General features: G+C 39.5%; 1 protein-coding gene across 9 annotated transcripts in view; it reads left to right on the top strand.

Moving 5' to 3' along the window:
* The window catches only part of PDE4D (phosphodiesterase 4D), a 710,048-nt gene that overhangs the window by 470,377 nt on the left and 224,093 nt on the right, over positions 1-15,578 (top strand). For all 9 annotated transcript variants that reach the window (XM_026498401.4, XM_026498405.4, XM_057306966.1 and 6 more), the window contains exon 2: positions 14,394-14,585. In XM_026498401.4, coding sequence (XP_026354186.1) covers positions 14,394-14,585 — 192 coding nt within the window. The remainder of the gene's footprint in view (positions 1-14,393; positions 14,586-15,578) is intronic.

Genomic DNA, 15,578 nt, shown 5'->3' with positions numbered 1-15,578 from the left:
AAATACCTACACTGAGTAAATGCTTATACTCTGATTTAGATTTCATGGAGTACAGACATCTCTAGACCTATTTTCAACATGTGGTCCAAATTAAATTTTCAAAGTTAGCAAAGTATATAATCATGTTTGGGGTTTTTTCTTCCAAACTAAGTTTAAAAAAACTGACATCTATTCTTTTTTAGACCTCTCAGTAGCTTAATATATGAAAAAGAATAGATTTATTTTATAAAATTTATTTTCTATAAAAGTAAATTTCAAATTAAATTATCTACCAATGGTACTTATTTATATAGGCAGGCTGGAGATAGAGGTTCTATTCACATATTACACTATGGTGGTACAATGTAGTACTAAATATTTTACAGGCCAGGAATCAAAACATTCACAGTTCCTATTAGGAAATACTATATTTAAAATTTCTGGCATAACCATTTATAGCCAGTTAGAGAAATCTTTGCTAGGTTGAAAGGCTGTCGCATTATTACAGATGGCCCTGTTTATACTGTCCTTAGAGTGCTATGTACCATTTTGGACTCCTGGTTAAAAAAGTATAAGTCTTGGGGCGCCTGGGTGGCCCAGTCGGTTAAGCGTCTGACTCTTGGTTTCCACACAGGTCATGATCTCAGGTTGTGAGATGGAGCCCCACTTGGGCTCCAGGCTCAGCACTCAGCACGGAGTCTGCTTAAGATTGTCTCTTTCTCAGGGGCGCCTGGGTGGCACAGCGGTTAAGCGTCTGCCTTCGGCTCAGGGCGTGATCCTGGCGTTATGGGATTGAGCCCCACATCAGGCTCCTCCGCTATGAGCCTGCTTCTTCCTCTCCCACTCCCCCTGCTTGTGTTCCCTCTCTCGCTGGCTGTCTCTCTGTCGAATAAATAAATAAAATCTTTAAAAAAAAAAAAAAAAGATTGTCTCTTTCTCTCCCTCTGTTGCCACTGCCCCCCCCCCCCCAACCAAGTGCACGCTCACTCTGCTTGCTCTGTCTCTCTCAAAAAAAAAACGGTAGGTCTTTTTTTTTTCTTTTGAATAGAGGTATAATTGATACATAATGTTAAATCAGGGGTACAACATAATGATACAATATTTATATATACTGTACAGTGATCACCACAACACGTCTAGTTACCATCTATCACCACACAAAATTACAAAAAATTTTTTTCTTGTGATCAGAAATTTTAAGATTTATTCTTTTGGTGACTTTCGAGTATACACTACAATGTTATTGATTATAGTCACCATGCTGTACATTACATTCCATGACTTATTTATTTTGTAACTCTTGACTCCTTTCGCTTGACTCCTTTCACTCCTTTCACCTATCCCAAAAAAGTGTTAATCATTTAAAAAAATTTTTTTTTAATTTTAATTCCAGTAGAGAAGCATAAGTCATTTTTTAAAAAGAGTATAAATGGAAAATAATCCAAAAATGGGAGCCAGCATTATACAGAAAAAAATCTATAAAGGAGAAAAAGAGAGACAAAATATACACGGTTGAATATCAGAGTCCATCCAGAAAATGGGCAAGTTGGCAGAAATGGATGACTACATCCAAATATGTGGAATATATCATTGCATAAAGATGAGAGGAATTTTAATGGCTAAAAAAGAAAAGTTTAACTTTTTTTCAAAAACATAGTTATGTCAAAGTAAAGGAGGTCAGCAATAGCTTTGCTTTTGCCACTTGAGATGAATTGACAAGAGGTCAAATGTGTTTAGAAAATAGCCACGCATTTCTCTTAGCTATGGGCTTGGCAAGTCAACAGGATTTATGAACAGTCTTACCATGAATTTGGTTGTCCTCAGGGAAGAAAATCCTATTTTAATTTAGAAGCAGGAGCTCTCTGCAACTACTTACTAGTCCTGTGTCTTCTCCGTCATCTTCATTCCTCCCTAACGGTGTCTGGCAATAGTAGATGGATGATGAATATTTGCAGAATGGAGAGACTAATTTCTTGACCTATTCCGTCACCTTCAGAATGTATTGGTCATTTGAGTTTGATTTCTAAGGGGACAACAAAATGCTTTCTCATACCAGAAATACATTGAAGCTTAGCGAAGGAAACCAAAAACTGAACCCCACTCCATTATTTCAGAAGCTCTGTAGCCAAGAGAATGCTTCAGGTAATTTCCTTTCCTTCCTCTGGAGAAGTACATCTGACTCTCTATTTAGTCTAAGAGTTCAGAACAGGAAGGGCCCAAGGCATCTGATTCAACCCACAATGTTCCCAGCTTGAAGAGCCAACTCAGCCCTTATTCCTTGCAAATGAGCTAGACAACAGTAAAGAGTAGTTCTATTCTAGATTTGCATAAGCTATGAAATATTCCTAGAATTTTTCCCACAGACTCTGGCCCATGCTCCTAGAAATGTACACATTCAGAATGGCATTTTGGTCTGGAATCCCATTCTAAATAACCCAAGTCTAGCTGCATCTGGTATTTCAAAGACCTCATTGACTCAAGTGGAGCATGGCTCCAATCCTGAGGGAAGCAGATTCCTTTCTCCCGGTATCTCTTCTGTGATTCAGACACAATTCATGTGTCAACTTCATGCTTGAACTGATTCTTTCCAGCTTTTCTGATTGACATCGAGGCAGAACAGAAATGGATTGGCTTTTGCTCTTTACAGAACAATTACGACTGCGTATAATGATTATAAACTTATTCTCTAACACTTAAGCACTTGAATGGTAAGAAATGTCTTCATGAAAATATGTGTAACCGAAGAAGACCAAGAAGGGTGGGGAACCAAATGAAGTGAAAAATGGTAGAGTCAGAGAGCTAGTGGGTTTCACTTGGACCTCAGTGGGGAACTTTTTTTACTCCAGAGGTAGATCGAATGTGAAATGTTGGACAGTTTTACTTTCAGTACCGCCAATTTAATTTGGTGTAATGTAGTGTCTTAGATGTTACTGTGTTAACACATGAACCCCCAAAATCAAGTGTGTTAAAAAAATAAGTTCAGTTTTCATCAAGTCGCTGTCTAGGGTGGGGTTTAGGGGGCAGAGCAGCTCTTCTTGCTGTCAGTCAGGTGCTAAGATCCTCCCATTCTGTGTTTCTTACCATCCTTCATGGCTTCAGTACTGCGGCATGCAGCTGGTTGGAGAAAGAGCTCATAGATGAGCCTGTGCGAGGAGTCCTGAGACAGTCCTGAAAGTGGCATATGATATTTCTCCTCACATTCATGTGGCCCAATTGAATTGCAAAAGAAGCATAGAAAGGAGGACTTCTTGTATGCCTAGGAACAAGCAGAGAATGGAATTTGGCAGACAGCAAGCGGAATTTGCCACATTCACGGTCCCGATGATTGAATTCTATGCTTTTTCCAGATTGTTTTGTCTTTATTCAGGATTATATACAAAAACATTTCAAGGAAATATAAAAGAATATCTTTACTCTCTGAAATCATTGTTGAAGCGGATCCACAGCTTTTTGGCTGTCCACCCCAATGTCTTTAAATCTTTGAAGGATAATTTGTAAGCACGTGTAATTCACCCAATATAAGAAATCACGAAGGAAGGCTAATTTCAGTGTGCCCGTAATGCAATTAGATGTGTGCTGTTTGGTGTGAGCATTTTATTCTCCGTGTACATTTTTAAAGACTTGCAGAAGAGAGTGCTTGTTTATGACCATCATAGGGTAATATTCTTATAATTGCTTTACCCTGGTAGAATAAAAGAAATGGTATCAAATTCAGGCCCCACAACTCTCTGAAGCCCTTCTCTGTTCTACCCCCATCAAAGTGGAAAAACCCATCTGTTTGGATCATTGAGGTTGGAAACGGAGTAATATCACTTCTCCAAAATAGATTTAATAGTATGGCTGGTAAATTGTTTCCTGACCTGTTTGAGGGAGAGTCCAGACCCAGAGAAAAACATGGTGTATGAGTTTTCATATCCATTAGTGGAAAAAAATCAGATTTAGGTTATATTTTTAAAGGCAATTCTAGTAGAACTGTTATAGTTTCTGTTTTCAGTTATAATCTTGCCTAAATGTAATCTTCTTGACTTCAATATTTTAAATGGTAAGTATTTTCACAAAGGATTCATAATTTAATAATTCTTATTCATTCAATGAAGCCATTTGGAAATTAATTTTTGATAAGTCTAAATACATGAATAGCCAGGAATGAGACTAAGAGCCCATTTTAAAAGCCCACCCCTCAAAAAGATAATCATAATCTCTGTGAGACAGGTATGGTGTAAAGAACATCCCTCTTCAGACCTTCGGAGTGATTCTAATAGTCTACCTGGTGGAATCACTCCCCACTCCCCCAGGAAAGCTGGCAATCACTGATCTGGAAGAACACACATGTGCAAATAGCAAGGAAAATTCTGAAAAGTAGGAATAGGCTTTGAAAATTTGAGCAATAAATACATCAATAAATAAATAGGGAAAAAAGGATGAAGAAAAAATCACCTCTAGAATAATTCACTTCTATGAAAAAATACGCTACTACATTTCCCATTTCAGTCATTCTGTTGTTTTTCCTGTCGTCTCCTGTTCTATCATTGCCTTGAGTGCACATCAACTGGGAAATTAATGGACATCAAGCTCAGAGCCCTTCACTGGCCCGGCCCTTTCCAGGTTCTAGGAGGGAGGGGCACTAACATCTTCACATAGTAACAGCTTCTGCAAAATTTGCCAAAGTAAAATTCTTTTGGTATTATTTTTCTCAAAGCAGACTCTCAACGTTTTATAACCTTCATGTGCACAAAACCTGGATCCTGCCCCAGTTCTACGGCTGACTGGTGGTCAGACAGGAAGATTTTCAAAATAACTCGCATTAAAATGCCTTTTTTTGGAGTCTGGTTGGCTCAGTCGGTTAAGCATCTGCCTTCAGCTTAGGTTATCATCCCAAGGTCCTGGCATCAAGTCCCACATCAGGCTCACAGCTCAGCAGGGAGTCTGCTTCTCCCTCTGTCTCTCCCCCCTGCTCCTACTCTCTTTCTCTCTCTCACACACACTCTCTCAAATAAATACAATCTTAAAAAAAAAAAAATTGAATAAATAAATAAAATGCCTTTTTTTAAAGATTTTATTTTTATTTATTTGACAGAGATAGAGACAGCCAGCGAGAGAGGGAACACAAGCAGGGGGAGTGGGAGAGGAAGAAGCAGGCTCATAGCAGAAGAGCCTGATGTGGGGCTCGATCCCAGAACGCCGGGATCACGCCCTGAGCCGAAGGCAGACGCTTAACCGCTGTGCCACCCAGGCGCCCCTAAAATGCCTTTTAACACCCTAGCCTTTTAAATGCCTTTCCAGATAATTTCTTCAAGAAAACTAATCACTCTCATTAGTCAATCGGATTCTTTCTTTTAAAAAGTGATTGATCCCTGGCCAAAGTAAAAAATAATAATAGAGTCCATTTGAAGGAGAGCCACACAGGTAACCATGGTAAATAATGAGGATATAATTAGTTGTGCTACATCTAAAGATACTAATGCATTCATAATACAGATATTTCTTGAGCAACTACTATGTGCCAGACAATATTTTAGGTGCTGGGGATACATTGATGGCCAAAATAGATAAAAATCTTTTCCTTTGTAGAGGTTACATTCTAATGGGGAAGAGTAAGATAAACAAAATAAATAAATAAAGCTTATCACAGCCTGGTAAATGATGTGTAGAAAAAAAAAAAAAAAAAGCTAGACAAGGCTAGAATATTAGAGTGGGAATTTATCTATTTTTTTTTTCTGGCAACTTAATATTTTTTCCAGCATTACTGAGATATAATTCACATAAAACATTGTGTAGGTTTAAGGTATATAGTACCGTGATTTTATGTATATTCATCACTTTTTTATATATAAAATTATTACCAGCCTAAAGTTAGTTAGCACATTCATTACTTCACATAGTGGCAACCTGTTGTGTGTGTGTGTGGTGAGAGCTTTTAAAATTTACTTTTAGCAATCTTCAAATATTTAATATAGCATTATCATCTATAGTCACTATACTGTACATTACGTTCCTGCACTTTCTCACCTTATAACTGGAAGTTTGTAGCCTTTGACCACCTTCGCTATTTCCTCTACCTTCCCTCTGCCCCTGTTCTCGATCTGTGTTGTTGTTGTTGTTGTTGTTGTTGTTGTTTTAGAGTCCACAAATGTGATCATACAGTATTTGACTTTCTCTTTCTGATTTATTTCACTTAACATAGTGCCCTCTGATGTCATCCATATTGTTGTAAAGGACAGGATTTCCTCCTTTTTTATAGCTAAATAATATTCCATTGTTTTTATCCATTCATGGTTGATAGACACTTTGGTTGTTTACATGGCTTGACTATTGTAAATAATGCTGCAGTGAACCTGGGGTGCAGGGATCTCTTCAAAATAGTGATTTCATTTCCTTCGGATATATACCCAGAAGTGGGAATACTGGGTCACATATAGTAGTTCCATTTTAAATTTCTTCAGGAACCTCCAAGCTGTTTTCCATCGTGGCTACACCAATTGACATTCCCACCAACAGTGCACCATGGCTCCTCCCACTAGGAGGCTAGAAAAGGCTAGGAGATTAGGGTGACAGTTGTAAATAGAGTAGCCCAGGAGTATCTCATCGTGAAGGTGACATTGAGCTGGTATCTGGGAGAGAATGTTGGAGGCAGAAGGAACTCCCAAGTGCAAAGGCCCCAAGGATGGGCTGCTCACATATGTTCAAAGAGCTGCCAGGCGACTAAGAGATTGAAGCAGAATGAGCAAGAAGGAAAGAAGTACAGGATAAGATTAGAGAGGCCTCAGGGACCCATATCACTCCTAGAAGGCCATGAGCCACTGTGAGGACATAGTAGTTACTATTAGTAAAATAGGAAGCCATTGGAGGATGGCCAGCTGGGGTGGCAGGGATCTGATGGTATGTCAGCAGTATCCCTCTGTCTGCAGCACAACGAATAAGTGTGTGTATGGCAGAAGTAAGGGGCACACCATGAAAATGCAGTGTTCCACTGCAGGCTTATCAAAGCGGTCTTTGTTGCTCTGAATCACAGAAAAATAAATACAGAAACCCTGTCACCTCCACCTGGTTAACACGACACTTTTCCTCTTTGGGCTTGCACTTGCTGAAGCCGACTGTGAGGAAAACTGCATTTTGGAAATATCACAGCTTAGAAGTGGTCTCAGAGAACGGCAGGTTGGTAGTAACCCGTTACATGCAACAGGAAGAAAGTAAAACTGAGCGAAACTAGGTGGGACTGCATCTGATGCTCAGGTCTTCGCCGCTCTCCCCGCCCCTTCCATACTCTGCGTTTGAGATCAGCAAACGAAAACAGGTGGCGGGGGAAAGGCGAGCATGCTTGCTTGTTTTATTATTCTCAATCACAGAGAAGCCTGAATGACTTTATTTCTTTTTTTCTCGCTCTCTTTTTTTTAATACATTAAGGGCCACTAACAACAATGAAAATAGACGCGTCCCACTGTCAGCCATGTATCAGGTTAAATCTGTATTTATGACTTGGTCTGCTTGTTACTTGTAGAGAATTGCTGCCAATAGGGGCCTCAGCCCACGCCTGCAGGTTTTGCCGGTGACTCACACCCTCCCTGCTTCCATGTGAGGACCTGTTCGAGATCCTTGGTTAAGCAGAATCTCATTTAAAAAGAGATTCCTTTAAAATGATCATTGAAAAATCTCTTATAAACCTCAAGTAAAACAATTATTGGTTTGGACTTTTAAAATGTTAGAGCTAACAAACATTTTTCGGAAAACTTGGCCTTTTGCCATCTCATTTGGCAAAAATCTGCCCAAATCCAGCTTGTCCTTTCTGGCTTCCAGTCCGAACATTAAACGCATGCTGTCATTTTCGTCTGGAATCTTTTTTATTGTACCGTGTCACTCGGGAGTGTCATTGACAAGTCACAAACAAATGATATGTGTTTCCAGAGATCACTTGATATTTTTACTCGTAAATAAGCATACACCTTTCACCTTTGTGCCAAGCTTTTGTTTATAAAAAAATCATCTGTGAAAACAAAGGATGAAATGTTCCTTTTCTTAAATGCCAGTCCTCCATGCAAATATAAGTATGATGCAAACTAGCAGTGCATACCATCATTTAACTGTATAATCCACCAGCATGGCTAAATATCGTGTCCTGCCAGGGTGTCCTACTTAAACTTGAGATGCAGTGTTTGATTGATTGGAAAAGAATGCTTTTTGCTACAGTCTCATTTCTATAGAGAATCTGAGCTAAGTAAATATTAAAATTGGGAATTTTCCAAAGCAGGATTGTCTTTACTATGGAGAAGCCGTTTGACCTGCAAGAAGATCTCAAATGGGAAATACCGCTGGCATTAATTGGAAACAGGTTTCATAAACTTGTGGTATTGATAACAATGGACAAAATATTTATTATAAAGAGAAAAAATAATGTAAACGAATTATCCAGCTCTGGTTACACTTACATTAAGCTTGCCGATGAACCAACCCCCACCCCCCTCTCCCGCCCCGGGTGGATTGGATTCCATCGTAGAGCCAACAGCATGGGCTGCAATATAGATGGGAGAGTTGGGCATAGGAAGAAAACAGCAATATATTTGGGATTCGACAGTACACCCAGCGGCTGGAGACCTGAGGTCTGAAGGACTGTTTCTGCTCATTATATTCTCATATTCGGCTGGAACCCCACCCAGGTTGTTGGGACCTCCATGCCCTCCACAGTTCCTAGCAGGAAATGGTTCTTTCTCCTCAGTGAGGAATATCTTGAGAAAAATCAACCGTCTCCACCCTCTCCCCAGATGTTATCACACTGGAATCATGGAGTTGGGTGGAGACAGAACAGCGGCTAAAGCTGGAAGAGCAATCTGGCTGCAGGGTCTCTCACCTCACTGCTGTCCCAGGTTTGATTCCGGTGGTTTGGCTGCCCAGCCTTCCTGGTTCCCTTCCTCAATCCCTTCTCTCCCTTTAGGTTCTTCCCAAAGCAGTGTGTTGAGGTACAAAGAATGACCTGAAGGACACCTTCCCTAGAAGGAAAGTCCCCCTCAAAGATAAAGGGCAATAACAATAAAAATGACAATAGCTGCTAACTCCTGGGAAGGCTAGCCGCCAGGCAGTGTGCTAAGGGCTTTCCAAATGTTTTCTCTTTGAATCCCTTTCAGGGCCCTGGAGCTAGGCACTGGAATTATCCTTATCAGAACTGGGGGCTTAGAGAGGTACAGTAACTTATCCAAGAGCATGCAACCAGAAAGTGGCAGAACCAAGATTTGAAATTTAACTGACTTTTTCTAGCTCCCAAGTGAATGTTTTAACAGGAATATTTTGGGTACCCCCTGCAGGGAGCAGTAAGATCTTGATTGTCAACATGCCAGTGTTCTTAATACACAGTGACAGAGGCAGCCCTCAGATGCTCCCGGCATTAATGGAGACTTCCAGGGTTCCCACCAGCATACAGCTTTCAGCAGCTGCTAGTTCTATCTGGGGTCTTCCCTTGGGAACTCTTCACAGATGCTTTGATAATGGGACATCTGTTGATAGGGGCTTCCAGCAGCTGCTCCCCTGGAGTCTTCGTGTGTCTCACCTCCTTTGGGCTCCGCCCTGAAGATGCAGGGTCCTGAGGGTCAGGCTACACGGGATGAACTGGTTACCCAGCACAACAGCAGGATCGCAGCTCAGGGGAAAGACCAAATAATGGACAAGAAGAGAGGCAAAATGTTTAAACCAGAAGCAGGGTCAAGCATCAGGCCAGAGGATGGAAAATGACTCCAGGCAAATAATTACAAGATCAGGAGACCCAAACCTCGGGGGCAGTGGAGGAAGCTGAAGGGAAGGTGGGTCAGGACAAGTAGCCAGTAATTCCACGGGCACAGCTCCGTGTGGAGAGATAGGGAGCAGTTTGGTTGATTGGTCAGTTTGTCTGTTATCTGTTTGTGTGTGGAATGGGGTCCACAGAAAGGGACGGGCCCGTGGAGGGAATGGTCCTGAGTAGTGCCAGTACACACGGCCTTTAGCAGTTGGACTGCAGCAGGCCAGCTCATCATTACTCTTCCGCCCCCTCACGGGGGGCCATCCACACATGCCTTCTGGGTGAAAGCCAGCTCTGTTAGGGAATGTATGCATCCTTGAATTGCATTAAGGACAGCAAACATGTAGAATAACAGAGCATCTCACTTAGCTCCGTTCGCTCAGACCTTCTGCAAACCCACTGACCTTCTTCCAAATGAACTCTTAAACTCTATGAAGAAATCTGTCAGATGGGTCACAGCAGACATTCTTTTATACCTTACTGTTGTATTCAAAACTGGAAAAATAGGAAATGTGGCAAATTCCAAAATTTGGGGTCTTATGAAGGCAGAGTCTCAGAATTAGGCATGACATGCCAGATCTATAAGTTAATGATGCTTATATTTGAATGATCCTTTCAAAGAGTTAACATTTGAAGTTACATTCCGGGGAGGAAGCTAAGAGATGTTCTTGTACTTTTCTAATGGTTAGTAAGTGGCTTTGCAATAGAGACAGACACACAGGGATCGTTCTCCCAGGCTCTGGAATCAAGACAGCTTTAGTTTAAAACCCACTTACAAACCGCATAGCCTTGAACGCATTACTTAACATAGAGTCACTTCTCTGTGACTCAGATTATTCATTGGTCAAGTGCAAAATATAATGCCTACTTCAAAGGGTTATTGGGGGGATTCAAGGAGATAATGTATACAAAGCACAGAGCGCAAGGTCTAGCTCATGGAAAGTGTTCCAAAAGTTTTACTGTCATTATCATCATTATGATTACTATTATCACCATCATTCATTATTACCCTCCCCAATTCTTCAATTACTTTCCCAAGCTTCTGCTAATCTTTTACTTGGACTCTATCTCTTTGGCCGTGAGTCACAAGAGGATTCGTTATATGAAAGTGTTTGCCAAAGAATGTGCTTTGTAAGTTCACAGCTGGTCTCTTTGGTTCCAGTATCTAAGGTTAGGGTTAACCCTCACTGCCTTCTTGTTTTATTAATAATCCCTTGACATGGACTGTTTATAAAGTTATGTTTCAAAAATAAGTAGCTTATGTGAACCCACCTATTATTTTTAGCCTAAATTAACTCTCAATTAATTTACTATTCATTGAGAGGGGCGGTACCGCCTTGATTTGTCCCAAACCTGACTTCTCTCAAGGAAGTTCCTTAGTTCTAATTTTTGGACAAAAGAGCTTCTCAGGTGTGGGGTTTTTTTTGTTTTTGTTTTTTTGGTTTGTTTTTTGGTTTTAAGTAAGAGTAAATGTCTAATAAGACATCAGGGACCATTTTTTTCGATCATTTTCAATCTGTAAAGCGAATATTAATATTTACTAGTTAATGTAATTTTACCAACTTTTGGTAATCACTTCCTACAGATGGTGAGGTTTTATTTTGGAGGTAATTGTTAAAGGATTGTTTTTGTGAGTTTAATAAATAGTTTTGGCCTCTAGTTACAGTGGATGTTCCTTAAGGTGGTGGTCTCCATCTAGTGGACAAATTTTTATATTACAACCTACAAAGAAAAATAACAAAGCCCCTACAATATCCTGTATCAAGCATTTTATTGACCTATTAATATTGGTTCTAATAAGTAGCATGACTGTAAAGACTATTAGATATTTTTAAATACTTAGCACGATTTTTTTCCAAAACTTACAGTGGAAAGTTTCTTTAAGTTAAGAAGTTGCTTAACTTAATTGGAAAAATTGTAATAATAAAAAAAGTTTATTGATGTGGGGGTTGTATTGGAATTACTCAGTTGAACTGAGAAAAACTAAACCAAGAATCACACTCCTGTAGATCTCTTATATTTCTTCTTATTCATAGCAGTGAAATATATTTTACCTTTAAAACAGTAAGAGCATCTTGATATTGAAGGAAAATAGACATAAACATTTTCTTAAGTGTTCACTTTAGGTCCTCCTCATACTGAAGAGCTTCAGTGACTGTGTCCCCAGAGCAGAAATCTCCCCTTTTTCTCTTCCTGTTCAAAGGACTTTAGTGTATTTCAGCTAAATACTAAATGCCTTCAAAAGCCCACTTTAAATATTACTATTATATGAAAACTTCTCAGAAGTCTGGATTAAACCCAGCTTGGATTAATCTTATCACTTTTATTTTTGTATCTCAGTATGCTCATAATAGGTGCTTAATAAGTGCTTATTTAATTAAGCATATCCAAGAAGAGCTTGCCTGAGGTCCTGAATAAGTCTGTCAATGATTGGCGATCCTTTCCCCTTCTGGTTTTCCTCAGGATTGCCCAAAGTCCCACATGCATAAAGTGTCTTGTCCAGGTGAAACAGATGTCCCCTGCTTGCATGTCACAGTTGTTAACATACATTTATGGTTTACATAATTATTCATTAGAGCTGGAAAAGCTGCAGGAACAGTAGATGATTAAATCTAGTTAGCTCAGTAACTTTGGTCAATTAACTTTTCTAGGAGCTGGTATCCGTGTCTATAAAATAAGTCTGTTCAAGTCGAGAACTTTTCATTGTCTTTTGTGACCAAATAAATGCATCTACAACGTGATGCAATTCTTAAAAAAAAATTAAATTGGAAAACTTGTTTATGAATGGCCAAGCAAGATTATGAGTTTTTCCTTTTTTTTTTTAACTAGATGGATTAATTTGAAGTCAGTGTTTCTTATTTATTTATAGACTCATAGGTGATTCATGAAACATCAAACCCTTCACTTATCTTCCACTTTGGCCTCCAATCTTTGGGTCATAACACTATTTATTAATAACTCCGATGGAGAAAGTAAAATAATGTGCTTAAATTAGCTGTTTAATAGTTTGGGTAAATTCTGTAATGGGAAAAACATTGATAACAACTAAACTTGCATTCATTTGTTTATTCATTCAACAGTTTTTTAAACCGTGGACTTACTGGGCTATCTGAGCTATTACAGTCCACTCATAAGAATGCATGAGACCTGATTTAATACTGGTTGATATCTGACTAGAAGAGCTCTTTGTAGAAAGCTTATCTCAATTGTAAGGACTGTGACGTTAAGAACTGTGCATTTGTGGTCTGTCTTTTCCCAACTCTAAAATCTGTATTGCCCAGCATAGTGCCTTCTGTTTATTCAGTCATCCAGCCATACCTCTTTTTTCTTTTTTTTAAAGATTACATTTATTTATTTGACAGAGAAGGAGACAGCCAGCGAGAGAGGGAACACAAGCAGGGGGAGTGGGAGAGGAAGAAGCAGGCTCATAGCGGAGGAGCCTGATGTGGGGCTTGATCCCAGGACCCTGGGATCACGCCCTGAGCCAAAGGCAGACGCTTGACGACTGAGCCACCAGGCGCCCCCATCCATACCTCTTAGTAAAGGTTTCTGAGGTCCATGTGAAGTGCTAAGAACACTCAGAGTCTCCATTCTCAGAAAGCTCACAGTCTAGGAATGGAGACCAAGTGGTAAGCATTTTCAGTTCATTGTAAATGCTACCAATAGGGAGCGAAGATGTCTTGGGAGAGAGAAAGTCATCTCATAAAGGTGTGGGGCATCAGGGCAGCCTTTCAGGTAAAGGTTAAGTCCTCAAGGAGGAGTAATGATGAGGTGGGGGATAAGAGGGTTGAGTAGTCAGGGGAGCAGAAGATTAGGTAGTGATGGCCTGAGACAAGGAGGTGTGGTTCAATGAGTGGAGCATAAAGTAGCTGATGAAAGAGGGTTGCATGTTGAGGTTGGAAAAATGGTTAATTGCAACTGAAAATGGATAGTTCAGACTCTGTCAGTCTAGCCAAGAAATTCGGACTTTGTCCTGAGGACAACAGTGAGCTACTGAAAGGTTTTGAACTGACAAAGATCATGGTCAGATTTACACTTTAAGAAAACTCTCCACACGGTACAGAGTGGAAAATGGATTCAAGAGACTAACTTAAAGTCTCTTATAATAATGTAGGTGAGAGCTGATGAAATCCCAATTTAACATATTGGCTTTGGGGTTGGAGGGAAGTGAATACAGCAGAAATTCATGTTTGGATGGTTGTAGGCGGGAGGGGGAGAGAGCCCAGGTTTGGAGAAGTGATGATATTAGGCATATAATGGGAACTTGTTGAATTGAACCCATATCGTTACAAGATTGCTATGTATTTGTTCTTTTCCTAAAAGAAATTTGGTAGAACTATTCTTAATAGAATTGTTTCTTAGTAGAATGTACTTAGTAGAACTATTCTTTGCAGAATGATTACTTTTTAACTTGAGTTTAGAGAGGCACATGTCTTGTATCTAGTTAACAGAAGTACTCAAAACTTAAGGAAGACAAGAATATGAAGTCATGTGTCTTTTTTTACTTTAGTGTGTTTTAATATTATCATTTCTTAATAGCAGGAATCAGGCTGTAAATGTTCCCACTCTGACTTCCTAAACTGAAATCTCCTTTTACTAAAATATCAATATGCTATCATTCATAGCAATGTTATTCCTTCTCTTTCTTTCACAGTTTTGATGTGGACAATGGCACATCTGCGGGACGGAGTCCCTTGGATCCCATGACCAGCCCAGGATCTGGGCTAATTCTCCAAGCAAACTTTGTCCACAGTCAACGTCGTGAGTCCTTTCTGTATCGATCCGACAGCGATTATGACCTGTCTCCAAAGTCTATGTCCCGGAACTCCTCCATTGCCAGTGATATGTAAGTATAATGATGAGCAAAGGGAAGAGGGAGCCTCTATAGAAAATCAGGTACATTTATCTGGTCAGTTGATGATAAGAAAACCAATGACATTTGTTCAAATGCATCATTCTCTATGTTCAAAAGAACAGTGAGTAAAATTATACAAGGTGAAGATAAATGGTGCATTTAACTTGAGTACCCTGTCACTCTTGAAAAGAAACATTTATTTTCTCAGAGAATACATTGTCTGAGAAAAGCGAGAATTAAATATTTAATGGAAACATTTATACTTAAAATATTAGCTTATATTCATGTAGGACCTGAGTTTTATCTTCCTAGCCACATGAACATTTCCTAATATTTCAAAATGCTTTGAACTTAGTTTGAAAACCTTGTGATAATAGAATGAATAGCAGTTTGAATATGTCTCAGTTAATGTACTCTGTAGATGTTTACACTGGTTTGCCAATGATAATTTGAGAGATCTTAGGATGGTTTTGCTAAAATTAAACCATTTTTGGAATATTAATCCCTAGAGGCAAGCACTGAAAACATTAGACAGATTTGAATATCATTTAAGACATGGCACAGCTTGGAAAATAATTAAAACTGATAAGCAGGTTTGCAGATCATATACAGTCATTAACTCGTTTTCTCAGAACATTCCATTTTTGTGTTTACTGTTGTGTTCGTTAGTTTTCTAACTTCTGGAGGCTCCTAAATAGGACCTTATTCTCACTCAATACATGTGCTGTCATTTGTAACTGTGGCCCTGTAGAGATCGGTCTCCACTTTCCTCCTCTGCATCTGGACATCAGTCCAGTAACATTCACCATCTTTCATGACACCATCTCAAAAACTCAGTACAGGTTGCAATTCATCAGGTAGGAATTAGATGGTGTGGGGTCCCCGAGGGTCCGGTGTTATTCCTGGTGTGCCGACAGATGATCAACGTACGCCCAGTAGGTCTAAATGAAATCGTGTTTTACCCATTTCTCACAAGCTATGGTT

This window comes from Ursus arctos, unplaced genomic scaffold (genome assembly GCF_023065955.2).
Source record: "Ursus arctos isolate Adak ecotype North America unplaced genomic scaffold, UrsArc2.0 scaffold_5, whole genome shotgun sequence".
Classification (NCBI taxonomy): domain Eukaryota; kingdom Metazoa; phylum Chordata; class Mammalia; order Carnivora; family Ursidae; genus Ursus; species Ursus arctos.
Note: the sequence above shows the minus strand (reverse complement) of the source record. Positions and strands in the feature narration are given on the sequence as shown.